This window comes from Pieris napi, chromosome 5 (assembly GCF_905475465.1).
Source record: "Pieris napi chromosome 5, ilPieNapi1.2, whole genome shotgun sequence".
NCBI classification, from domain to species: Eukaryota; Metazoa; Arthropoda; class Insecta; order Lepidoptera; family Pieridae; genus Pieris; species Pieris napi.
Genome location: NC_062238.1, coordinates 6,736,641 through 6,762,073, shown reverse-complemented (window position 1 = coordinate 6,762,073; position 25,433 = coordinate 6,736,641). Strand labels below are relative to the sequence as shown.

Sequence of the window (25,433 nt, the reverse complement as noted above, 5' to 3'; positions counted from 1 at the left end):
AATGCATATTTTCTTAAGAAACCGCAAATAGAACAAGTGCCTAGTGAAACTGTCGTCCATGACTTACAAGTTTGTTGCCAGTCGCCAAAGATGTTCCTAATATTGTCCAAAGTCCAAAAATATTGACAATATAAAGATCCAAATTATTCACACATATAAAGAAAACGTCTTTAAACGAAATTAACACGAATTTTATTCATAACTCCGACGTTTTTAGTTATGGTTAGCGAGAGAGATGTATTAAATTGTTTTTTTTAATATACTATTATATTGATCGTTTACTTTTATATTACATATAATTTTTTTATAATGATTATTTATTTAAATCTGCTCGCAGTGATTGTATTGTATATGATTTGATCCTAGTTTGTGTACAGACTTATTATTTAGATTTTGCATTTGGTAGATACGCTTTAATTTAATTTTAAGACTTGTTAATATTTTATTTGAATATTATTGTATTGAAATTGCGTTATTATTTTTTACTAATAATCTATTTACACGTATTTTAAGTATGCTACTAACCTAAACAGCGAAACCGATTTTGATAAATATTTAGTTGACTAAGTCCATTATTCTGCTGCACTATTTGACTGTGAAAACCGCTGTGAGAGTTCGAAAAGTGAGTTACAGAATCGCAAGGCTGTGCCCTTTACACATATTTGATACTGATTTGTTATACAAAAGGTGTAAATAAATAAAAACTATAAGGAATTTATTGTATAAGGGGCATTATGGGTTCGTTAATCGGCTAAATAGTTATTGTTTCAAGTTGGAAGGCACCCCTTCCCTATAATAATAACCAAGAACACAGGTCGCTTTTAAGTAGTTGTATAATAATAATAATCTAGTGGCGCTACAACCGTAAACATTTTATATACAAGTTGGTGATCAGCCTTGTGGTTGTGTGACATATGTCGCTATGCGGACAAGGCTACGCTGTTACCGTGTCCTGCCCCGGGCGATTGCTGGTGGCGCCGAGGGGGTATTAGTGGGTATGCACAACAGTGAGTCCCACATAACCCTTCCCCACCAGGTCAACCGTGCCGCAAACCAATAAGAAATGCTGGCTTTCTCACGATTTTTGCCTTCGGCCGTAAGGGGAAGTACTAATTGCGCACAAAGAAAAAAAAAATCCATTGGTGCACAGCCGTTATTCAAACCGTGGCCTCAGGGATGAGGATTGCACGCTTAAATCACTAGGCCAACACTGCTCTTAATTTCAAAGACAATACTTAACCAAAAGCCTACATTATGATGGACGAGAGAATCATACAATTATAGGGTGTCAATACACTGTGGTGAAGAAAAATTATGTAATAAAAAACACTACAAAGTTCTATATTCTCCGAAATATATTAAAACAAAAGTAAAAAAAACATATTTCCATATCAAAACAATTAATAGACAAAATTACCAACTTCAAGGCTTTGTACGTCATCGTTGCTCCAAAGAGTTTCAACTTCATTTTGCGGTGGTCGAGTGAGATCAACATGATCACGGCGTTGCCAACGAAGGCAGACAAGCCTCGCTATTTCCAGCCAAAGCCGAGCTTCAAGCACTACAGTTTTAAGTAGGGTTTTAAGAGCTTTCAGAAGGGATACTTAGTTCTATGACTAGTGTATGTCAAAATCCAATACGTACGGGAGTCTCGATTCTGAATCTTACCCTAAGACTAGAGTACCCTTCAATGGGGCATGGAGGCAGAGATGCTGATTTTTCTTTGATCATAGAAAAAAAAATGTTATAGAGGCATAGGGGGCAAACGGGCAGGAGGCTCACCTGATGTTAAGTGATACCGCCGCACATGGACACTCTCAATGCCAGAGGGCTCGCGAGTGCGTTGCCGGCCTTTTAAGCTTAATGCTCAGCAATTGTTCAACTAAAACGTTTTTAAAAGACTAGTGACTAGACTAAAATGATTGAATATTTAGATACATACTTACAGAATAAAAACGAAAAAGCAGTTAGAAACAACGGGTTAATATTTCCATTAGCAACGGACATAGTGTAAAGCAGGGCTGCGGCGGTGGGAGCCTGTCTTAGGCATAGACCACGCATTGTCGCTCCAAGCCAGGGCAGGAAAAAATATTCACTAAGAGGCGAACGCTGTAAATAATACAAAAAGAGCCAAAAACGTTATTAGTAATAACTTAATACTATTATAAAATAAATAATAAAAATAAAAAATGTCTATCATTTTAAGTACATATGCATTACATGTGTAAGATTTGGGAACCCTTTTAAGTAAGAAATATCTGTGTCAGGTTCCCAGCTCTACGTACTAGATATACTCCTATGACCGTTATTAAACTGTGAATTTATTAATTAAAATCATTCACGGTTCATAAATTTATATATGTATTTTCAAGTCTCAATATAATTTGTGTTAAAGGTTAGGTAAATAGGAATATAAAAGTAATTATATTAGGTACTTTAAATTATAAATGGTTAGATGTAAACAGATAAACCATTTACATAATAGCATTATTTATTTTATGTGTATACGGATTTTGGAAAATCTAAGAAAAACTTTTCTATTTATATCTTTATAAATATAATTCTTCTGTGACACTCACATATCACGTATGTCACTGAACTTCTCTCAAACGACTGGACCGATTTTGATGAAATTTTGTGTGTGTTCAAGGGGATCTGGGAATGGTTTAGATTCATAAATTAGCCCGGCAGATGGCGCTGCAGTCGGTACTTCATACTTTGTTAAATATCCTAATCGCTTGAAATAGGTATAATGCAAGACAAAGTCTGTGGGGTCCGCTAGTCTATATAATATATAAAAATGAAACCCGTTTTCCGTTGTCATGACATAACATGAAAACGGCTTGACCGATTTGTCTGATTTTTTTATAATATTCCTTGAAGTACGAGGATGGTTCTTACGGAGAGAAAAATTAAAAAAAATTGAGTAAAAAAGTCTAAAAACAACACTTTTCTATATTCCCATACAAAATATTCGTAATAATACTTAAACTTTAATACCATATCATAAAGGTCCCCCTCCACTCATTCAAATGTTAGTGGAGGGGGACGGAAAGGTAAATTTTTATTTTTTGCTAGACCGGGACAGCAGAATAAGTATTTAAAAAAAATAAAGAATCGACTGTTAGGCGGTACGATGTTCGCCAGGCCAGCTAGTATTATATATAATTGGACTTTTGAAACTTCTTACTAAATACTTTTACTGGATAAAGGTCACTCATAAGTAATTAATATCATAGCCATAGTATGTAGCTAATTATACACATATTTTACGAAGAAAATGTTCTTAGTTATTAGTTCATTTTCATAAGTCATTAATATTCGTCCGTGACTGTGAAGGTATTATACTAAAGGTTGAGTGCAGTGTTTGACGCTTATTTCGTGAGTAATAAATATATTTCACTAGATATTACTTTTTGTTTGTTTCCTATTAATTTTAATTTTTAATTTAATATTACGTTAACCGCTGGCAAATCAAAGAAGTTTTTACAAAATTCATTTTATAATTTCTTGCAGAATCTAGAAAATGGTAAAGGCAAGGAAATACGTTGTGAAAAAATATTTCAAGGGACTTCCCAAGCGAGATGACTTTGAAATTGTTGAATACGAGTTGCCGCCGCTTAAAGACGGTCAGTTCATAGTGAAAGCTGAGTGGATCAGTGTCGACCCTTATTTAAGAGCCTACAACCCTTTTAACGCTATCCCGTATGATCAATTCAGTTTCCAAATAGGTAACGTTACAGAATCGAAACACGCCGATTTTCCCGTCGGGTGTAAAGTCGTGAGTCATATGGGCTGGTGCGATTACTGTTTGATCGACGAGAAAATTCTAAAGGACGAATCCAATAAAGTCTACAAATTACCAGACGTAGGGCTGCCTACTGAACTTGGCGTGGGTGCATTGGGCATGCATGGTATTACCGCATACTTTGGATTCTTAGAAATTTGCAAACCAAAATCTGGTGAGACGGTTGTAGTAACAGGAGCCGCCGGTGCTGTAGGATCTATAGTCGGCCAAATCGCAAAGATTAAAGGATGTAGAGTCATTGGATTCGTCGGCTCTGATGAAAAAGTAGAATGGCTCGAGAAAGAACTGGGCTTCGACAAAGCGATAAACTATAAATCAAAAGATCTAAGTAAAGCTTTGAAAGAAGTTGCTCCTAATGGTGTAGACTGTCTATTCGAAAATGTAGGAGGGGAACTAAACGCTACTATAATGAGTCAAATGAATAAACGCGGTAGAGTTGCTCTCTGTGGTTGCATAAGCATTTACAATCACGATGCAAGCGAAAGGCCAAAAACAACATCTGTACTCCCCCATATTGTCGCGAGAGAATTGAAAGTTGAAGGATTTCATGTTCGTAATTGGTATAGCCCAGTAAATAGGTGGCCGGAGGCGATTACTGCTCTCGTGGGGTGGATTAAGACCGGTAAGATACAAGCTAAAAGCCATGTCACTGAAGGTTTTGATAAATTGTTTGATGCGCTCATTGGTTTGCTAAATGGCGAAAACTTTGGAAAAGCGGTTGTTAAAGTATAAATTATATCTGGAATAAATGTTTGTTTGTACTTTCGATTTTTGACTAAAAATATATATATTTCTTACAAGTAATATAATAATATAACGTGAATATCTGCAAATATTTTAGAATTATAATATTAAATAATTCGTGATATTTCTTGTCGATAAATTTTTACGACACACGCTTTTTCTTACGCCTAAAAAGAATTAACGTCATCTGACCTTAATAAAGTTTCCTATATTTAAATAGTATTATTATTTATAATAATTTACATAACCAATATTTTAATTGTTGACTTTGTCTGGTTTAAAATAAATCTACTTATTGAAAGATTATAATCACCACATTTCCAGTGTTCCAGATCAGCAGAGTGCTGAATAATATAACAACTGTGTCTGATGCTTCGATACACCACAAAACCCCTATAAATGCAATTAAATATTTAAAAAAAAACAAAATATTATATCTCACTCACTCGAACATGCTAATTACATGACATAGAGGGAGATAAATATTGTGCAAATTTGAAATCGTATTAGTTAATAATATAAATATAGGTTATCACTACACATAATAGGTATTTTACCAATTAATAAAAAACTATTTATAAAGAAGAGATTTAAGTAAGCAAGTCAGTAGAATTAACAGGAGTGTGACTAATTACACGGTGTATAATAGTCACTAATTACATTCTTACTAGGGTTGTAATAATAAATTGTATTTTTGTGGCTATGTCATAAATTCTCTTTAATGTTTGTTTTTGTCATAATTTCAAGTAGAAATTACATGTTACAACTTACGTGAAACATCTATATCATCGACATACAGTTTATCCACTTTGCTCATTAAAATGAAGTGCAGGTCATTTGCTAACGGTTCTTCATCGAAAGTAACCACTTCAAACTTTACATTACTGACCATTCCCAATGAAAGGCATACGAACGCGATAAAGGTAGCAGACAAAGCGTGGGGAGAGGCACTTGCCTGTAGTCTTTCGGCACGCGTGAAACTTTTGGTACGAATATATTCTATACTTGTATTCACATAGTCAACAAATGCCCCAATAATAGGGAGATTAGAGCGAGCGAACGTCATGTTCTGCTTGTGCATTGGTGTATCACCACTAGCCATTGTAAAATTGGTAAAAAATATAAAATATGTTATGACACGAGAAATTTGACGATATGTCAGAATGATTTCTTCTTCTAATTTTAAGCTTTTTTATTATTGTTATCTGCTTTGTCATAAAAATCCACGAACTTTAATTGACGTTTCGAGTGATTTAAATTACGTAGTTACAGAATGACAGCCCGTTCCCACTAGTCGTAACAGCCCGTTCCCACTAGTCGCAAATCGCATAAGACTAAAAGTCGAATGCTCTGGTCACCATACACTTTATATGGAGCTGTTCACATTGGATGAGACGCGACTTTTAGTCTAACAGCCCGTTCCCACTAGTCGAAAGTCGCATAAGACTAAAAGTCGAATGCTCTGATCACCATACACTTTATATGGAGCTGTTCACATTAGATGAGACGCGACTTTTAGTCGAATACGACTCAAAAAACCATCCGACGGGCCAGCGCCCGTTTTAAGACTAAAAGTCGCGTCGAATCGTGCTCGCATAGGTGCCTGCTTGTTGCTGTTCACACTAGTCGTACGTCTTTACGACTCGAGCGCGTTGTTACCTCTCTCCCCGCCCCGCTTCCTAGACACACATTCCTACACATTGCTTGCTCACTCCATTCGTGTTTTTTTGTTTGTTGTGTGAAAATGGAGAAATAAATAAAAGCCGAAGAACTTATTCCATTAGTTGAGTCGATCTTTCTATTAGGATTGGGTACATCCAGTATTTTCTTGGAATTGACATTTTTTTCAACTTTTCTAATTTTCTTCGTAAGTAGTAGAGCGCAACATCGCGAATTCGCTACGTACTGAATGGCGCGAAACTACGATCTATATGACTCGCGACGCAGTGTGAACAGGGACATCAGACTTTCGACTTTTAGTCTTATGCGACTTTCGACTAGTGGGAACGGGCTGTTATACGACTCAAAAAACCATCCGACGGGCCAGCGCCCGTTGTAAGACTAAAAATCGCGTCGAATCGTGCTCGCATAGGTGCCTGCTTGTTGCTGTTCACACTAGTCGTGCATCTAATCGACTCGAGCGCGTTGTTACCTCTCTCCCCGCCCCGCTTCCTAGATCGCTACACATTGCTTGCTCACTCCATTCGTGTTTTATTCATCATTTCTTAATTCATGTATTAAATTTTTATAACTTCCCAAAGTCGATCTTTCTGTTAGGATTGGGTGCATCCAGTATTTTCTTGGAATTGACATTTTTTCAACTTTTTTAATTTTCTTCGTAAGTAGTAGAGCTCAACAAGTTCTTCGTCGGCGTCCATCTCGCGAATTCGCTACGTACCGAATGGCGCGAAACTACGACCTATACGACTCGCGACGCAGTGTGAACAGACACATCAGACTTTCGACTTTTAGTCTTATGCGACTTACGACTAGTGGGAACGGGTTGTGACTACAAAACCCGATATTTTTATTTATTTTGTTTAAAAAAATAATCACATGACAAATTAACCATTCCTATATGATTAATGACGTAGTTTCGCATTTCACTTAAGTGTAATGTATTTTAATTAGATTTTCCACTTTTTGCGTTTGCGTGACTATTAATAATATTGAAAGGTAAATAATTCATAACCAAATCAAACATTATGTTGTTACTTGTTGCTTCGACAATTCTCGGCTCACAGAGTGCAAAACCGATTATGTGAGACCAATCTGGTATGATCAAACACACATCTTCTAGTCAGATTCGTGGCACCAATTAGTAAGGAAATTTAAAATTAAATCACACTAAAGAAAATAACATGCTTTTCGGGGTTAGAGTTATTCACTAAAAGACGGGTGTCATCGGCGAATTGGTAATTTGCACAAGTTACAGCGCCATTGCACATATCCTTGACATAAGACAGAAAAATAACAAGACCCAACATTGAGTCTTGCACAGTCCCCGTCGTCTTAAATATGGAATCACTAACTACATTTCCAACTACGATGTTTTTCGTGTTTGTTAAGTAATATTTACACAAATCCAGGAATGGGCCCCTAATGCCACAAACATCTAATTTACTTGCAATTTAGTGGTGATCGAGAGTATCAAAAGCGTAGAGATTCTTGTTTCACAAGTTTTTACTACAATTAGGAACGATTTTGATTTATCTATCTATTATATATATATGGTCTCAGACTTCTCTTGTAAAGGCTTAGTGCAATAATCTACCTAATGAAAATAGATTATAAACTACCAACAAAAATCATCGAGTTCTTTAGACAACCCTTGTGCTTCCGAATGTTCAATTTATATAAAGATTTTACAACGGACGTCAAAAAATTAGAATTATAGGATTTTCTTATTCCCGACGAATACGGATAGTTGACAAGAGATTATGAAGAATTTAAGGTGATATTTTTTTATGGCAGTTTTATCTACGGTAGCTAGTAGGCTATAAATAATAATCCAATTTGAAATCTGCCACAGGAATGACAAAATACTGCCGTCTCATTTATCAAATTGTATAGGTCGTAGACGGACTATGGTATAGACCAGACATCAGCGTACAGCGTGTGAGATAGCGAATGATCGACATATGTCGTATTTACAGTTTTAATTCATTAAGGATTGCTTATTATTGACCAAAATACACATTCGAATGAATAATTCTTGAACAAAGTTACTGAGTCGTGACAAAATAAGCTACTTCCCGATGAAAGGTTATGTTTAGTTCTTTACGTTCACTATTGCTTTTACAGCCAATTATGCAATAATTCACAATGACTGACACTTTAAATACACCTCTTATAGCGATAAAGTCTTAAAATATTGGTTTGACTTGGGTTTCACAGATTTATTAGTAAGTGGTGAAAACTTGTTTACCACCAAGGGCTCGGTGTTAAACAAATAAAACCAGAGACAGAAAAACTGTTACTGTTTCGCTCGCACTTAAATATTTCACGTTAATGCCTTCTCTCTTTAGTTATTATTGTTATTTTAGAAGCTCATCTAGTTCTATACTCTATCTACGGTATAGGCCTATGGATGTGGTTTCATTAACTGACAGTCTGAAATAATTATAATTAATGTTTTGCAGATGTAATGATGTGTAGGTATATGAATGTTGATTAATAGCAGAATGGCATTAATCAACATTCATATATTAATCAATACAACTGGTGTATAGGGTGTCACCTGTCTAAAGACCCTCATGAAAAGTAGGTACATAATATATGATATAATATTTTCATGAATCGCGACTGAAGCACCTGTAGCCGGTGGATATGGGAGGGGACACAATGCGCAGACTACGCTAGCGTATATCATACACGGTCGGATGCAGGCCTTGTATAATGTCACCTTGTGTCTAAGGGACATGTGACTCCTTTTATTAAGGAGGTAATGGAGGCGAGAGAGGACAAAAGAGGCTTCCGGCGGCTATATGCTTACGGAAAGACATGCTGCGATCGAGCGTGACTCCTAAATATTTGACATCATCTCTCCCTTGGCTTGCCCGTATAGGGTTACCTCTTTTTTGAGGCGAAATTTTTCCCGAGAATGAGCGAGAACGCTGGGGTTGCCCTGGCAAAGAGAACTGCGACGCTTTTCTCGGGATTTATTTGGAAGCCCCATTTCCCATGTCGTGTACAATACGCACGAGTCTTAGCGGCACTTGAAGGTGGTAGAGCTTGTAAACCATGCCTTTGTGCCAGACTTTGTCGAAAGCCTTTGCTATGTCGAAGAAGTGTGCACCCGTGGCTCTCGGTATCAGGGAGCTCTTCTATCCGGAAAGGATGTGCTCCGTGGTCCGATGGACGCACGAGTGGGCCGGCCTGAAGTCACACTTCTCATCGGCGCTTTTTGACTACCTTCTCGTACAGCTTGCTCAGCGTGTTGACAAGGCGGATAGGGCGGTAACTGGTGGTGTTGTAACGGGGTTTACCTGGTTTGTGAATACCAATTACAATGGCCTCTTTCCACTGTGCCGGGGAGGTACAGTTTTCGAGGAGGCAATTAAATATGGCCACTAGTAAGCATATCAGATGGGAAAGGAGGCATCGGAGGACCTTGTTCGAGATGGTGTCGAGACCTGGTGATTTTCGAGGCAGTGAACTCTTGATTAGAGTTTTGACCTGGGTGATCGAGGAGGGGCAGTACGACTATGCGTTCGACTTCGCGGTTCACGTGTTCAACGTGCGCCGGTTCGCTATGTTCGAGATACGGCGTGCACTGCTCCACCACTAGGTTGACGGGGTTTTTTCGTCGTCATTGAATGCGTCAGGCAGATTTGGACGTTTTACAGGGGGACATAGAGGCCACCGTGTCGGTTTTGAGGGAACGCGAGAGAGACCAATAGGCCGTGTGTGAGGGTGACAATTCGCTGGTAAGACGGTCCCAGAGTTCGCTTCTGATTACCCGTATGCGCAACTCGGCACTTCGAGGCGCAGAGTGCTCTGCGGTACTCATCGGTCGGTACCCTGGCGAAGGCGCGAGTCGCCGCGTTCTTCTCGGCCAAAAGGCTTCGGGTCCGAGGCAAGCTCCCAGCGTTGAGCGAACTCATCTGAGACCTTCCGGGAAGACGGAAATTTGGTAATATAATGGCGATGAGAAATAAATGTGCGCAGCGTATGTGTATAGCGTGAGTGTGTGCAACATGATAATATCATGGATTGTCATCGTCATTAGCCAATTTCGGTTCACTACCTGTTGTTGGGTAGTAGTCACCAGTGTGATAAAATACCAGTTTAATATTTTATTCGCACGTTTTAAAATATAATCTAAGTTTAAAATTACGTGAATATTTGTAAAAAAAATAAAGTATATATTTCAATACGATAAGTGTGAACATAAAAACGCAATAATAAAAAGTAATATACGATCGGATTCCTGTCACATATTATTCAGTAAGTATTTTAATTCAATATCGTGTTAACGTAAATTATTGCACTTAACACAATGTCTTGAATAATTTTAAAGTTATCGTATAGGTATGTTGACATGATAAAACTGGTAATTAAATTGGAACTTTTTTACCATTTACAGCTGAACGTGTTATAATGGTTAAGGCAAGAAAATACGTCGTAAAAAGGCATTTTCAAGGAGTTCCCAAAAAGGAAGACTTTGAACTTGTCGAATATGAATTGCCGCAGCTGAAAACCGGTCATTTCTCCGTGAAAGCCGAATGGATCAGTGTCGATCCTTATTTGAGAGCATACAACTCTAGTACACCAACTCCATACGACCAGTTCGGCTTTCAAGTAGGTACAATTACAGAGTCAAAGAACCCAGACTTTCCAGTTGGCTGCAGGGTGATTACTCATAAGGGATGGTGTGACTACAGCGTGGTGACCAATTCCAAAGAAACCTACAGTAATGTATATATAGTGCCAGATCTTCATGGTCTACCCCTTGAGATGGCTTTGGGAGCTTTAGGCATGCCTGGAGTCACCGCTTACTTTGGTTTTCTTGAAATCTGTAAACCGAAATCTGGCGAGACCGTGGTTGTATCGGGAGCAGCGGGTGCCGTCGGATCCATTGTAGGACAGATTGCAAAGATCAAAGGGTGCAGAGTTATTGGATTCGCTGGCTCCGATGACAAAGTGCATTGGCTTGAGAAGGAACTGGGATTCGACAAAGCTATAAACTACCAGACTGCGGATGTTAGTAAAGCTTTAAAAGATGCAGCTCCAAAAGGAGTAGATTGTTATTTTGACAACGTAGGCGGGGAGCTGACTACTGCTATTTACAGCCAAATGAATTTGTATGGAAGAGTTTCTCTCTGCGGCTGCATTAGTTCGTACAATGAAGACCCAACCACGTATAAGACAACATCACTGCTGCCGCTCATCTTATTCAAGCAGCTAAAAGTGGAGGGTTTTGTAGTATCCAGGTGGTCAGAACCAGAAAACAGGTGGCCAGAGGCTATCGCTGCTTTGGCACAGTGGATAAAAAAAGGCAAGATAAAGACAAGAAGCCATGTGACCGAAGGGTTTGATAAGCTATATGATGCCTTTGTCGGCATGCTGGCTGGAGAAAACACGGGAAAGGCTGTTGTAAAAGTTTGATGATGTGTTATTAACGTAACTATTAAATAAATAATTAAATAAAAAAAGTAAATACGATTTTCACGAAAATAATAATGTAGTAATGTTATGACAAAAAATAAAAGAATGAATGAATATAGTCTATATATATTTATTTTATCCTTGAAAACAGAACAATTACTTTCGTCTAAAAATACGTCGTTATAATAAAAACTTTTCTTTTTTTTTCAATTTTTTAATTATTTTGAATCTGGAACACGTATATTATTTTAAAAACTTCTTTTGATTTTTCGCCATTTAAATATGATTTCGTGTTCATTAACAAATTACAATAAGTGTATTGTGTTGCTAACAAATTTTTTTAATGCCTGCTTACTGACGACATATTTCCCTGAGGATTGGAAAATAGCAAAAGTCATAACTTACACAAGACCCATCTGATCCTGTAGGTTATCGCCCAATTAGCCTCTTACCCTGCCTAGGCAAACTTTTCGAAAAGATTTTATGCAACCGACTTCGCTGAGCTACCGAACACATAATAATTGATGAGCAGTTTGGCTTTCGTGAAGCTCGTTCATCTACCCAACAGCTCGCTAGACTAGCTGAGACTGTGTCTCATGAACTCAATTTGCGTGAATCTACAGGCATGTTTCTCCTAGATGCACCTAGGGCACCAAGCTCTTATCTACAAACTGCTAAAAATTGGCGTACCTATAGCAATAATCAAAATAATGAAATCGTGCTTAACCCATAGATGTTTCAAGGTGCACATAAATAGTACACTCTTTTCACCTAAACCCAAGGTTCAATTCTTGGCCCCCAGATATTTTTACTATACCTACCTTAACGATATACCCATTCAAACAGGCACTAATCTCGCCTGTTTTGCCGATGATACCTACGGCATCCTTTATTTCCTCCAAAGACCTGGATTTGATCATAAGACGCCTACAACTTTCACTCGACTTATTGACGACCTTTTTCAGGTAGTGGGAATTAAAAATTAACGTTTCTAAAAAAGATGCAATTATGTTCTCCGGGAATCTAGATCTAAACCTAGATCGCTGCGTACTCATACCCTCAATATTGTAGGTTATGCGATTCCATGGAGTCGCTCTGTCAAGTACTTGGGTGTCATATTAGACAACAAACTGGACCCTTAACACTCAACACATCAGGCTCAAGAGCATGAAGGCTTTGAAAGCACTGAGCCCCATCTTAAATAGAAGATCGTGCCTCAGTAGCAAAATAAAGCTAAGTCTATATCGAACCTTAGTACGACCCTGCATAACCTATGCCTGCTCAGTATGGAGCAGTACGTGCCCTACAAACTTAAACAGCTTACAAGTTGTCCAAAACAAAGCATTGAAATATGCATTTAATACTCCGTTTCGAACAAACCTCCAAAAATTACACATTAAAATTAAGTTTCCCACTATTTATGAGTTTATATTCAAATTACCTAAAAAATTCTATTTACATAACAACCGACAAAGTAAAAATAAATATATAAATAAAAAATTATCTTACATCTAAAAATACAACCGATACAAATTACCCCATCACTTGTTTCTAGAGTGCGATGAATAACAGGTTGACAGTGGCCCACGCAGGTGCGCGAGTGTTGGCCATCGCGTCGCGCGCGACCTCCGGCCTTATTTTTACTATATATAGAGCTGGAATGCGCGTGCGTTGCGTGGCTGATGCTCGCGCTAGCCTTAGCCGGTGACTGTTCCTATTGTGATTGCTTGCCGTCCACTCTTTTGTTCTCGGTGCTACCCCATTTATTGTTAGAACTATATTTAGTTATTCAATTTAGTAAGGTGACTGACGAGTACAATGCTCATTTTCTGAGTTTTGTACTCGTTTTTCGCAAACCGTACTCTTTTCAAATCCTGTACTCTGAAAGTACTAATTTGTATTTCTAAAACATTTCATAGATAATTTTAGTTGTCGAGGCACTAATTCTGCTGTTGAAGGGGTTTTCACTAGGCAAAGATTATTGGAGCAGTGAACTTTCTGTAAAAACATTACCTATCTGCCGTATTAACAGTCAATTTTAATATGCAAAATGAAAGTTAATCGGATGTGGCTACATTATTAGACGAACATCCTCATTTAGCAAAGAAAATCCACTCCGAAGAAAAATATGTTTAAAAAAATAAGTTTTTATAGTTTTTTTCTTCTTTTTGTTTCACCTGTTGGTCACCTTAAATTTAGGCATGACAAAATGCAAATCTCATCTAAAGATTGCACAATTACCAGGTAGTTTACCTCATTGTTAAATATAGTTTGTTATTGCTAAAACCTTTCGAAACATTATAACTTGAGTTTTATCTATTTATACGTTTTAAAAAACAAAAAAATTTTTTTGGTGCTGTTCTGTTTTGTTATTTTATGTATGTACCTACATCTGTGCGCTCTAATTTTTAATCTTAGTTTTAAATACGTGTTTCTCAGTAAGTGAATTTTGTATGCAATTCTTATGAGAAATAAAGTTATTCTTAAACCTAAAAAATGGCTGTAAAAACGTGTCTAGTTGTAAGTTTTTTTCATTCCAGGAAATAATGTACACTGGATATGGAGCACTATAAATTTTTGTAAAACAAAATAAAGAATTTTTGAAATTGAATTGATGGTTGGGTGGCGCGTGTATTATCAATTAGTCACAAAACTAAATTTTTGTGAAAAAGGATTGAAAACTTCAGCCAAAGTGTATCAAAATGCAGTCCTCTTTAAAAATATACCGTGGAATTTCCAGCGGGATTCTACACCTAGACACAAGGCACGAACTACCCAAACCAGGCTTGAAACAAACTTTATAAGAGCTGATGACTGGCCCTCATCTAGCCCAGACCTCAAACCTTAAGACATCAAATTATGGTCAGTTTTAGAGGATATGACCTGCTCTACTGACACGGTGACATTGAATCTCTCCTTTGAGTCAGTCCTTGGAAACAGTGCGTAAAGCCACAGATTCGTGGCCAAACAGATTAAAGGTTGTATAAAGGCCAAAGGTGGCCTTTTTGAATAGAACATTTTTTTTTATTTTGTGCTGAGACTTTAATAAATATGTTGGTATAAATTTTAAAAATGTCAATAAAAAAGTAAGAACTTCATTAAAAAAATGCAATTACATTTCTAACAAAACTTATGCCTGCACTAGGTAGGGGAAGGAACCCTTCGTACGGTTTTCACATTTTATTTTTTTCTTTTTCCATGAATCAATCATCTGATAGCTTAAATTTATAGTCTAACTATCTGCGATTCATATTAAAAAATGACAAATGATTTCATCTGATGTTTCAACCATAATTATGATTTAAACTAAATCTGGAATACGTACGAATCTGCCCCATCAACGGGGCACCTTCGTACAGTGTTGGGGGTACATTCGTACGCTGTGGGGTAGTTCCGTACGTGCGATTAAAACGACTTATATAAATCAAAATTCATTTATTAGCAATGAAATTAAACACAAAAATAAAGATTTAACTTCTATTAAACAAAAATAAAATACTTCTTCTTATAGTGAACAAAAATTACATAGCTTTTCTTAAGTAAAACAAAATTTAATTAGTTAGGTATCTTAAATTTAGAATCACATTTTTAAATCTTTCGTGCGGATTAGCACTTCTTATTTTCGGGTGTGGCAGTATAAATTCGTGGTTTTCCTGGCCGTCGTCGTCATTTTGTCCGAAAGTACCCCACTAACTGAATAACAACAAAATATAACTAATTTTAATATTAATAGAAAAACGTCATAAATTAAGTATTGGAGATACTGATAGAATACTCAACACGAAATCTTATTTTATCTACGGTAACAAGAGACAAAAACATTGATCAAAAAATTACTTACCGAGCGCGAAAACACGTCCATGCCTGTAACTTCACTCTCATCGGTGCGAATTTCGCGAAACTTCGTTGATGTATAGTTGGTACTTTGTTTCAAGTTTTATTTTGACTGTATGAACGTGCCCCGCGTCCGAAGGGTAACGATCTTCCCCTATATGTATTTTTCATATGATATACAGTTCAATAAACCTTTGGAAGTTGAAAAGCAATAGAACATTTTATGGTATGTTTGTTATGTTGCATATAATAGAAATAATATAAATTAATAATTATTTTTGTATGATAATTTAAGTAATACTTACTAATAATAAGTGTTAGATTTTTGGTATTTTAAATTTCATAACTATATATCGCTTTGATTTAAAACTATTCGCTACAGATGTGTGTGTGTACTGAAAAACTAAAATTACTGCTGCTTTAATTACATTATTTAAATGAAAGTTGGAGACTAAATAATGCATTAATTATTAATGAAGCTTATTATTTTTCACATATTTCTTCTCCTATTAGGTTTCATGCTGACGCGGAAACAAAGTATTAGTGCGATATGGTTTAAACTTATTTTTTTTTGTGTGTGTTCAAGAATCGTTTCTCAAATCTTAATAATCATCAGGTATCCATATATTTCTTAAGACAACCCTAGTGCTTCCGTAGTCGTTATATATACATGTCGCAGTAAAGTAGTTAAATCAGAGAGTTAATTGAATCTCTAGACATTTCATTAAATATCGGTATTCAGTCGTCGCTAAGGTTCCGTCTGACAAGTGAGTGAACAAAACGTTTAACAAGTTTCCTAAATAGTCCATTGAAATGTTACATTTGCTGAATATTTGTTAGAGGACGCAATTTCATTTATGGGACATATAGGGATGTAGATTTTACTCTATATATTTTTTTAAATTTCGTTAATTGGAAACGAACTAGACTTCCGTGCGACTTCTGGACGCACTAGACCTCCATACTTCTATATATATATAATGAAAATGGTCTTCGTTTGAGGCTCAATCACGCCTAAACCACTGATCGTATCGACATGAAACTACCACCATTCGATGCGAAATTGAATTGCTAGATGGTTTATGGCTATTTATTTATTAAATTCCAACGTTCCTTCATTTTTTTATTGCTGTTTTACTTTTATGAAAATTTACGGACATACGGACTCCATACGGACTTTGTTGGGTTATAAGTGTGCAGCGGTAGTCGCGTGCAGCAGTCCAGTTTATTAATAAGTGACAATATAAAAACATAACAAGACCATAGCAACGCCAACTTTAAATAACGAACTATGACGATATAATATGTATGCAAATTACCAAAGAGTTTCCTCTAATACACCCCCTTGATTTGCATACACATTTAACAACAAATATGTACTAAATAGTCATTACAAAAATATACAGACATGCAATCTTAATCTACACCTAACATTGAGATGCAGCGGTAATGTTTCTGTCTTTGTAAAGCTTTTGTTAGCACATCCGCCGCCATCTCCTCGGTAGACACATACGATAATTGTATGTCAGTATTCTCCCTTAAAACACTTCTTATAAAATAATATTGAATATCGAAATGTTTAGTTCGGGCGTGGAAGACTGGATCCTCCGATAGAAATAAGGCACCTTGATTATCGCAGTACAACACTATGTTCCCGAAATCGCGCAACCCTATCTCTTTCATAAGACTATTCAGGTAAACTGCTTCTTTTATCGCCAAATTTAAACTAATATATTCGGCTTCGCACGTTGAAGTTGCTACGCATTTCTGTTTCTGGGATTTCCATGAAATCGCAGCCCCTCCTAACAAAAAAGCATACCCGGAGTATGACTTCCTATCTATAGGACAATTTGCCCAGTCAGCATCCGAATAACCAATTAAGCTCTTACCTGTTTTTCGATAAATCAGTCCATAATCGGCTGTCCTCTTAAGATAACGAAGTAATCTTTTCACCGCATTCCACTGTATCTGTCCAGGATTATCACAAAACGCTGCTAATCTTGTCACGGCGTGTGTGATATCCGGACGAGTTCCTGCTGAAAGATAAATCAAGCTTCCGATTAATTCTCTATATGGACATTCCTTCTCCAGCGGAATTTGTGAACCATCGGGTCTAAAATTCACCTCCATCGGCGTGGTCACTGTTTCTTTACAATTCTCCATGCCGAATTTTATCATCAAATCATTAATATATTTTTGTTGTGACAGTTTCGTGGCATACTCATTTTTGACAATGTCAATGCCTAAAATATATTTCGCCAGTCCATAGTCTTTTAAATCAAACTCTTTGGAAAGTTCATCTTTGAAAGATTGTATGAGACCTTTATTGCGTGAAACTATCAGTAAATCATCAACATAAACCGCTAAGTATATAGACGTATCAATGGAGTTACCGTCCAAATAGTAGAGACACGGTTCCTTCAAAGACTGTTTAAAATGCATTGACTTCAATTTATTGTCAAGTCTTTTGTTCCATTGACGTCCAGCTTGTTTCAAGCCATACAGTGATTTCTTCAATCGACATACATCTCCACCTGTCTTCAGATCATTTAACATCTTACGAGCCTGCTCTTTTAAGCTTTCGTCTCTTTCTTCTTTAATAATTCTACCTAAGCACTCTGTCAACAATTCTGGAACCTCCATATAAATTTCCTCGTCAAGATATCCATTCAGATATGCAGTATTGATATCCAACTGGTGTATCTCCATGTCTAATTCAACCGCGAGCGCTGTAAGCAGTCTTATCGTGTCTAGTCGGACGACAGGTGAAAAAGTGTTTCGGTAATCGATGCCATATCGTTGACTGTAGCCCTTGGCTACCAACCGTGCTTTCTTCTTCTCGGTTTTGTCAACGTTAAGCTTCGTTGTCAATACATATCGGCATCCTACCGCTTTTCGATTTCTCGGCTTTTGAACAATTTCCCATGTTTCATTTTTTACAAGACTTTTGACCTCAGACAATATTGCTTCCTCCCATAGAGCACGTTCAGCGCTACTTAGGGCATCCCCTAAGGAAGTTTCCACAGTCAACGCAACATCCTCAGGTAAAGTTTCTTCTGCACGGCCATTATTATCATTGGGTATCATTTTATAGACCTTCTTAGGTCGGCCAACTTGGCCTTTCTGAAGTTTTGGTCTTCCGGGACCTCTCTTATACGTTACCTCTGTATCAGCTTGCGCTATTTCACTATCTTCCTCATGACATAGAGAAGGTGAACCAAGGGGTGAATCAGTCGTCTCCACGATCATTTCTCGAGTTCCTGAATAAGATGTACTTGGTATTACGTCCACCTTTACATATTTCGGCTTCGGTGTATCAACATCAGCAGAAAATTGATCTAGCTGAAAAGGATCATGAGTAATTGCCGATTTCCTGTCATCATTAGTATCGAGCCTCGTCTTGCAGAATTTCACATCCCTAGCTATAATGGTTTTATGGTCTACTGGTATCCATACCTTATATCCCTTTTGGTTCATTGGATATCCAATAAATATTCCATTGACACTTCTGGCAGCAAATTTGTCCTTGGTTGGACTCTTGTCTAGAACATAAACTTCAGCTCCAAACTTCTGAAGATACTCAATCTTCACTGGAGAGCCAAACCACTTCTCGTACGGAATTGTACCACCCAAACTACTCGTGGGACAACGATTCCTAATATGACATGCCACCAATACAGCATCTCCCCAAAAACCTGCTGAGAGATTAGATGAAAGTAACATACACCTAGCCATTTCAACTAATGTCCTGTTCATTCGTTCTGCTACGCCATTCTGCTGTGGGGTTTGAGGTATAGTCAGTCTTCTTATTATCCCCTCTTGTTTCAGGAATTGATCAAACTTATTATTACAGTATTCTCCACCGTTATCAGTTTGTAAATACTTTATTCTCTTAGCGGTAAGGTTCTCAACATAGCTCTTGTATTCTTTGAAACATTCCAGAACACCACTCTTACTCTTCAGTAAGTAAACTTCGCACCATCTAGTACAATCGTCAATAAACGTGACAAAATATTTTGCACCACCGACAGTTTCATTTCGAATTGGCCCAACTACATCGGAATGGATGATGGACAGTTTTTCGTCACATGGTCCACTCGACTTGGAAAATGGGAAAGAAGTCATCTTACCCTGCACACAATACTTACAGTCGTATAAAATATTTATATTTGACATATCAACTTTAATGCCCACATGACCTAATACTTTTATTAAATCCTTCACATTTAAGTGACCTAAACGTTCGTGCCAGGATAGTAAATCGTTCTTAGTTTCGGAAATCGCAGAAACAGAAGCATGGCCCTCCCGCATATAATAAAGGTTGTTTTTTCGATCTGCTATGAACTTAATATTCCCTTCAGAATCGGTTACATAAGCTGAATCTTTCTTAAAAGTTACATTAAAACCTTTGCTTGTAATTTTAGATACGGAAATTAAGTTGCATCGCAAATCGGGAACATATAAAGTGTCTGATAGTTTTATCGGAACCTCCCCATTCAAACTCACAGTTCCTTTACCTTTTGCAAATGTACTCACATTGGTGGCCAAACTTAACTTACTACTGCAATTTGTCAAGGTGTCAAATTTTCCTTTCGATCTACAAAGGTGTGATGTACACCCACTATCTATGAGCCAGTTTCCTCCACATCCCGAACCAATCACTCCGTTACACTCTGAAACAGATAGAACACATGAGTTAAAATTCTCACTAGCACCTAACTCACTAACACATTTTGAGTCCTGCCTTGTTCCTTTACACGGGCATTCCGAAGCTTTATGCCCAAATTTATGACATCTGTAACATTTAAATTTAAACGCTTGATCCGGTTTATAATTCTGCGGATTTTTAGATGTAGAACTCTTCGTGGTTTTTCTCCTAGCGAACATTGCTGACGACCCCCTCTCTGTCTCCTTCCTTTGCTGTCGCCTAGAGGCATCTTCTTCAAGAATTTTAACTTTCAAAGAATTCGGGTCTGGCAATGAATCTCTAGTCTCCATCGCACATCTAAAGTTCTCATAACTTGGGGGCAGACTATAGAGTAAAATAATAGATGCAAGATCATTATTTATATTTATGTCCATGTCTAGTAACTTTTCTTTGGCTTCAAAGAAGCTTAACAGATATTCACGCATGTCGTCCTCCTCACACATCTTGTGTAATATGAGCTGCTTTAACAGTGTCGCTTTCTTAGCGGGACCCGAAGACGCGAAGATGCTTTCTAATTTGAACCAACATTCTCGCGACGTACTCGTCCCCTTAATGTGTCGTAGCTCACCTGGACTAATTGAGAGAATAATCTCCGCTCTCGCCTTTGCATCCGCCGCTTCCCAAAGCAACGCCTCTGCTGGCTCAGCTGGCTTCTTAATGCTACCATCCACATAGCCCCACACATCGCTCTTGATCAATAGAGCATGGGCCTGGATTCGCCATGAGTCGTAATTATCACGGCTTAGTAATTCTATCCGCACACTCGCCATCGTTACTAGGTTAAGCACTCTAGTTCCCCCTTTTTTTTTTTATTAATTTACTAGACTATGACTGGGCCCATAACCTTTGTTGGGTTATAAGTGTGCAGCGGTAGTCGCGTGCAGCAGTCCAGTTTATTAATAAGTGACAATATAAAAACATAACAAGACCATAGCAACGCCAACTTTAAATAACGAACTATGACGATATAAAGTGCCCTGTAAACGATCAAATTGTTTGTCAAATTTTACGTGTTTGTCAAATTATTTGATAGTGTACTGCTGTGTTTGACGCGTTTGTCAAACAATCTACGTGTTTGTCGTGTTTGATGAAAATCTGGATTGATGTCGAGTTTGAAACAAAATCTCACTCGTTGTATTGACATCATGGAGGACGCTACGCTCAGTGACAATATGAGTGTCAATATTACTAACATAGAATTTATGTTGCATTTCATATCTGTCTATCGTGATTTTTTTTTATTTTTAGTAAACCTATGTTTTGTATATCTTTTAGCAAGAAATAAAAGGCTTTTTATTTTATTTTATTTATTGCTTCACAAGTTTCAATGATAATGTTGCTCAATGTTCGAGGTGCAACGCAGGCTTGAAATTTTAAGTCTTCGAAATCATCGCCGCTAGCCAGATACCTCAAAGTTATTGATAACCTTTGAGAAGCTGGTATAGATTTCCGCATAACTGTGTCTTTTTTTTTCAATACGAGGATGGAGTATAGTCAGTAAATCTTCAAAAGTTTTATGGTCCATGCGCAGGAAGTTTGCGTAGTCTTTAGGTTCAGTGCGCAATATTTCCCGTAGCAAATTCTCGTATTTATCTCTTAATTTCAACCATTCTCGACTCCATCGTCTTCTTTTTTTTGTCTTGATACACAGTGCTAGAGTCAATGCCAAAAATGCGTCATCTGAATTACTCGCGCTCGGCACGGCGACGTCACGTCACGAAAGGAGAATCTACTAGAAATTTAACAAATTTGATAGATATTTGGTTTGATCGTCTAAGCTATTGTTTGATGAAAACGTGAAGTTTGACAAACAAGTTTGTCAAGCAAATTTGATCGTTTACAGGGCACTTAATATGTATGCAAATTACCAAAGAGTTTCCTCTAATAGACTTCACCGCGGGGAGGCTTCCTAGAACCTCTAAACGTCAACATCTGTTAAAAACTCGATTTTCGAAATATTTCAATTTTCTTAGCGGGAAGTTAAAAAGAAGAATAATAAAAATATGAAAAAAAATAAAATAATGAAACATAAAATTTATTTTAATTCGTCCAGCAAAGCGGGCGCGAAACGGCTAGTATGTAATAAACTTAAATTCGGCAAAAATATAATGGTGACAAAAAATAAATGTGCTGTGCATGTGTATTGTATAGCTGTGTGCAAAAGGTTTATATAATGGATCGTCCTCGTTATGCGTCAATATCGGTTCACTACCTGTTGATGGGTAGTCCAGTCACCAGCGTGATAATATACCAGTTTAATATTTTATTCGCAAGGTTTAAAATTTAAAATAATTTTAGTTACTTGAATGGTTGTAAAATACTTGAATTATATATATTTGAACACGATAAGTGCGGACATAAATACGCAATAATAAAAAGTAATATACGATCAGATTCCTGGAACATATTATTCAGTAAGTCGTTTAATTTAATTCCTAATTCCTCTCAGGCATCTCATTATTCCATTTGTCCCTCCTTTCCGTAGAACGCGTTCTGTTAAAAGCTCACCGCGAGATGTCCAGATTAAGCATTATGATAAACGAGGTAGGTCTGGATATCCATAGTTGCTCCCCTCACACTATTAATTTAAATCTTTTGATCAGTAATTGGTTTTTTAATGTTTGTTTTGTTTAATAATTGTTATGATTAATATTTGTATGATCTATACATGTATGTCAGGTTTACCTTTAAGTGCTTGTCACATTAAAAATTGTATTTTGTGGTTATTTTGCCAATGTATAATTGTTCCGAGCGTTGGCAAGCTTTTTATCAATAAACAATTTCTTGAATAAATTAAAAAATTAACGTATAATGTAAAAGTATGTGTTGTAAAAGATTAATAATGTGTTACAAATGATAAAACTGGTAATTCAATTAAAATCTCTTTACCACTTACAGCTGAACGTGTTATAATGGTTAAGGCAAGAAAATACGTCGTAAAAAGGAATTTTCAAGGAGTTCCCAAAAAGGATGACTTTGAAATTGTCGAATATGAATTGCCTCAGCTGAAAACCGGTCATTTCTCCGTGAAAGCCGAATGGATCAGTGTCGACCCTTATTTGAGAGCCTACAACTCTAGTACACCAGCTCCATACGACCAGTTCGGCTTTCAAGTAGGTACAATTACTGAGTCAAAGAACCTAGAGTTTCCAGTTGGCTGCAGGGTGGTTACTCATAAGGGATGGTGTGACTACAGCGTGGTGACCAATTTAAAAGAAGCCCACAGTAATGTATATATAGTGCCAGATCTTCAAGGTCTACCCTTTGAGTTGGCTTTGGGAGCTTTAGGCATGCCTGGAGTCACTGCCTACTTTGGTTTTCTTGAAATCTGTAAACCAAAAGCTGGCGAGACCGTGGTTGTATCGGGAGCAGCGGGTGCCGTCGGATCCATTGTTGGACAGATTGCAAAGATCAAAGGGTGCAGAGTTATTGGATTCGCTGGCTCCGATGACAAAGTGCAATGGCTTGAGAAGGAACTAGGATTCGACAAAGCTATAAACTACCAGACTGCGGATGTTAGTAAAGCTTTAAAAGATGCAGCTCCAAAAGGAGTAGATTGTTATTTTGACAACGTAGGCGGGGAGCTGACTACTGCTATTTACAGCCAAATGAATTTGTATGGAAGAGTTTCTCTCTGCGGCTGCATTAGTTCGTACAATGAAGACCCAACCACGTATAAGACAACATCACTGCTGCCGTTCATCATATTGAAGCAGCTAAAAGTGGAGGGTTTTGTAGTATCCAGGTGGTCAGAACCAGAAAACAGGTGGCCAGAGGCTATCGCTGCTCTGGCACAGTGGATAAAACAAGGCAAGATAAAGACAAGAAGCCATCTGACCGAAGGATTTGATAAGCTATATGATGCCTTTGTCGGCATGCTGGCTGGAGAAAACACGGGAAAGGCTATTGTAAAAGTTTAATAATGTATTATAAGGGTCGAATAAAATAGGTGACCAAAAAATATATTATGAATACTTTAAAAAAATTGTTTGATTTAAGTGAGGAGGTAATAACATGACATGAACATAACATTGTATAATGCATAATCGTGGTTGGCCGCGATCTTATGCGTATAATTTCAGGATTGAAACTAAAGTGAGGTGAAAATTAAACAAGTGTTGCCATTATACATTTATTTATAGTTAAACAACAAATCATTGATTACTTTTCCTTTAAATCAACATTAATTATTTATTTACTCTCATGTTTTACACATGGAATCACAGTATTTATTCTTTGGTACTAATAATAATATTAATGAAATATACTCTGCTACTTTCTATGTTTTATCAAAACTAAAACTAAGCTTTATAAATTACTTTTATTGGCTGAGATTATAAGAAAATACCGATAATACTATGTAATAATTTGAATAGTATATATTACATAGAGAAAATATGAAATCAAGTAATCATATTTAGAGACATAAAACTAACAGAGATATTCATTTTATCGAACTACTATCATAAAACCATTTATATTTAATGTTAAATTTCGTAAAACAATTATAATTATAATTAGGAACTTAGTACTGAGTGAAACTAAAAAAAGCCTTAATTTCTTACAAGCAATATAATAATATAAAGTGCAGATATTCTCCAAATATATAAGGATATTAAATAATTCGTGATATTTTTTTGTGGATAAATTTTAACTACAAACGATTTTGCTTAAGCCTAAAACAGATAACCTTAATAAAGTTTCTTTTATTTAATATTATTCTTATTTATACTAATTTATATAATTGATATTTTAATTGACCTTTTTCGTTTAAAATAAATCTTCTAATTGAAATATTATTATTACCACATTTCCCGTGTTCCATATCAGCAGTGTGCTAAATAATATTATAACAACTGTGTCTGATGCTTCGATACACCACAAATCCCCTATAAAAATGCAATTAAATATTTAAATAAACATAAAATATTGTAAAAGGAACATGTCAAAAATATCCAAAATAGTGTAGTCGACAAGTTGAAAATGGTACAAAATAGAGATATTGCTCTTAAAATTATGTGCGATACCTCATTAGATCCGGAATGACGTCTAGAAAAATGTGCTAAAAGCGTGTATTAGCACATAAAAAATTGCAAAAGTTATACACAATTAAAGATGAAAAAAAAATGGCATTTCGTTTTTTGCCAATTTTTAATAAACTATTACTATTTAAGAAATTTCAAAAAAATATTCTGAAAGAAGAGGAAATATCCAATAAAAAATTCCTAA

The 25,433-nt window shown here is 36.6% G+C and overlaps 4 protein-coding genes and 1 long non-coding RNA gene across 5 annotated transcripts; 3 read left to right on the top strand and 2 right to left on the bottom strand.

Annotated features, from left to right (window-relative positions):
• Positions 1-1,387: 1,387 nt before the first annotated feature.
• LOC125049925 lies at positions 1,388-6,938 on the bottom strand. Its single transcript, XM_047649453.1, has 4 exons — positions 5,324-6,938; positions 4,866-4,945; positions 1,947-2,109; positions 1,388-1,561 (listed from the first exon to the last, which is right to left on the bottom strand). The coding sequence occupies exons 1-4, from the start codon at positions 5,652-5,654 to the stop codon at positions 1,401-1,403; spliced, it is 735 nt and encodes a 244-aa protein (XP_047505409.1). The 5' UTR covers positions 5,655-6,938; the 3' UTR covers positions 1,388-1,400.
• On the top strand, positions 3,297-4,569 carry LOC125049924 (prostaglandin reductase 1-like). The gene is made up of 2 exons (XM_047649452.1): positions 3,297-3,381; positions 3,517-4,569. Exon 2 carries the CDS (start codon positions 3,527-3,529, stop codon positions 4,538-4,540), a length of 1,014 nt encoding a protein of 337 aa, XP_047505408.1. The 5' UTR covers positions 3,297-3,381; positions 3,517-3,526; the 3' UTR covers positions 4,541-4,569.
• A 3,432-nt stretch (positions 6,939-10,370) lies between the features above and the next one.
• LOC125049798 (prostaglandin reductase 1-like) lies at positions 10,371-11,864 on the top strand. The gene is made up of 2 exons (XM_047649257.1): positions 10,371-10,501; positions 10,641-11,864. Exon 2 carries the CDS (start codon positions 10,655-10,657, stop codon positions 11,660-11,662), a length of 1,008 nt encoding a protein of 335 aa, XP_047505213.1. The 5' UTR covers positions 10,371-10,501; positions 10,641-10,654; the 3' UTR covers positions 11,663-11,864.
• A 3,218-nt stretch (positions 11,865-15,082) lies between these two features.
• On the bottom strand, positions 15,083-15,586 carry LOC125049440. The gene is made up of 2 exons (XR_007117006.1): positions 15,504-15,586; positions 15,083-15,355 (listed from the first exon to the last, which is right to left on the bottom strand). It is a non-coding gene; the product is annotated as an uncharacterized LOC125049440 (long non-coding RNA).
• A 6,825-nt stretch (positions 15,587-22,411) lies between these two features.
• Positions 22,412-24,923, top strand: LOC125049439 (prostaglandin reductase 1-like). The gene is made up of 2 exons (XM_047648744.1): positions 22,412-22,618; positions 23,103-24,923. The coding sequence occupies exon 2, from the start codon at positions 23,117-23,119 to the stop codon at positions 24,122-24,124; it is 1,008 nt and encodes a 335-aa protein (XP_047504700.1). The 5' UTR covers positions 22,412-22,618; positions 23,103-23,116; the 3' UTR covers positions 24,125-24,923.
• The last annotated feature ends 510 nt before the right edge of the window (positions 24,924-25,433 follow it).

Bases quoted from the DNA above. Each gene is read 5' to 3' on its own strand.
- LOC125049924 (XM_047649452.1), top strand. From the start codon at position 3,527: ATGGTAAAGGCAAGGAAATACGTTGTGAAAAAATATTTCAAGGGACTT.
- LOC125049925 (XM_047649453.1), bottom strand. From the start codon at position 5,654: ATGGCTAGTGGTGATACACCAATGCACAAGCAGAACATGACGTTCGCT. The intron at 4,946-5,323 runs GTAAGTTGTAAC...TTGCATTTATAG, and splicing joins CGATGATATAGATGTTTCAC to GGGTTTTGTGGTGTATCGAA. The intron at 2,110-4,865 runs GTGATTATAATC...TATTATTTACAG, and splicing joins TCTGGAACACTGGAAATGTG to CGTTCGCCTCTTAGTGAATA.
- LOC125049798 (XM_047649257.1), top strand. From the start codon at position 10,655: ATGGTTAAGGCAAGAAAATACGTCGTAAAAAGGCATTTTCAAGGAGTT.
- LOC125049439 (XM_047648744.1), top strand. From the start codon at position 23,117: ATGGTTAAGGCAAGAAAATACGTCGTAAAAAGGAATTTTCAAGGAGTT.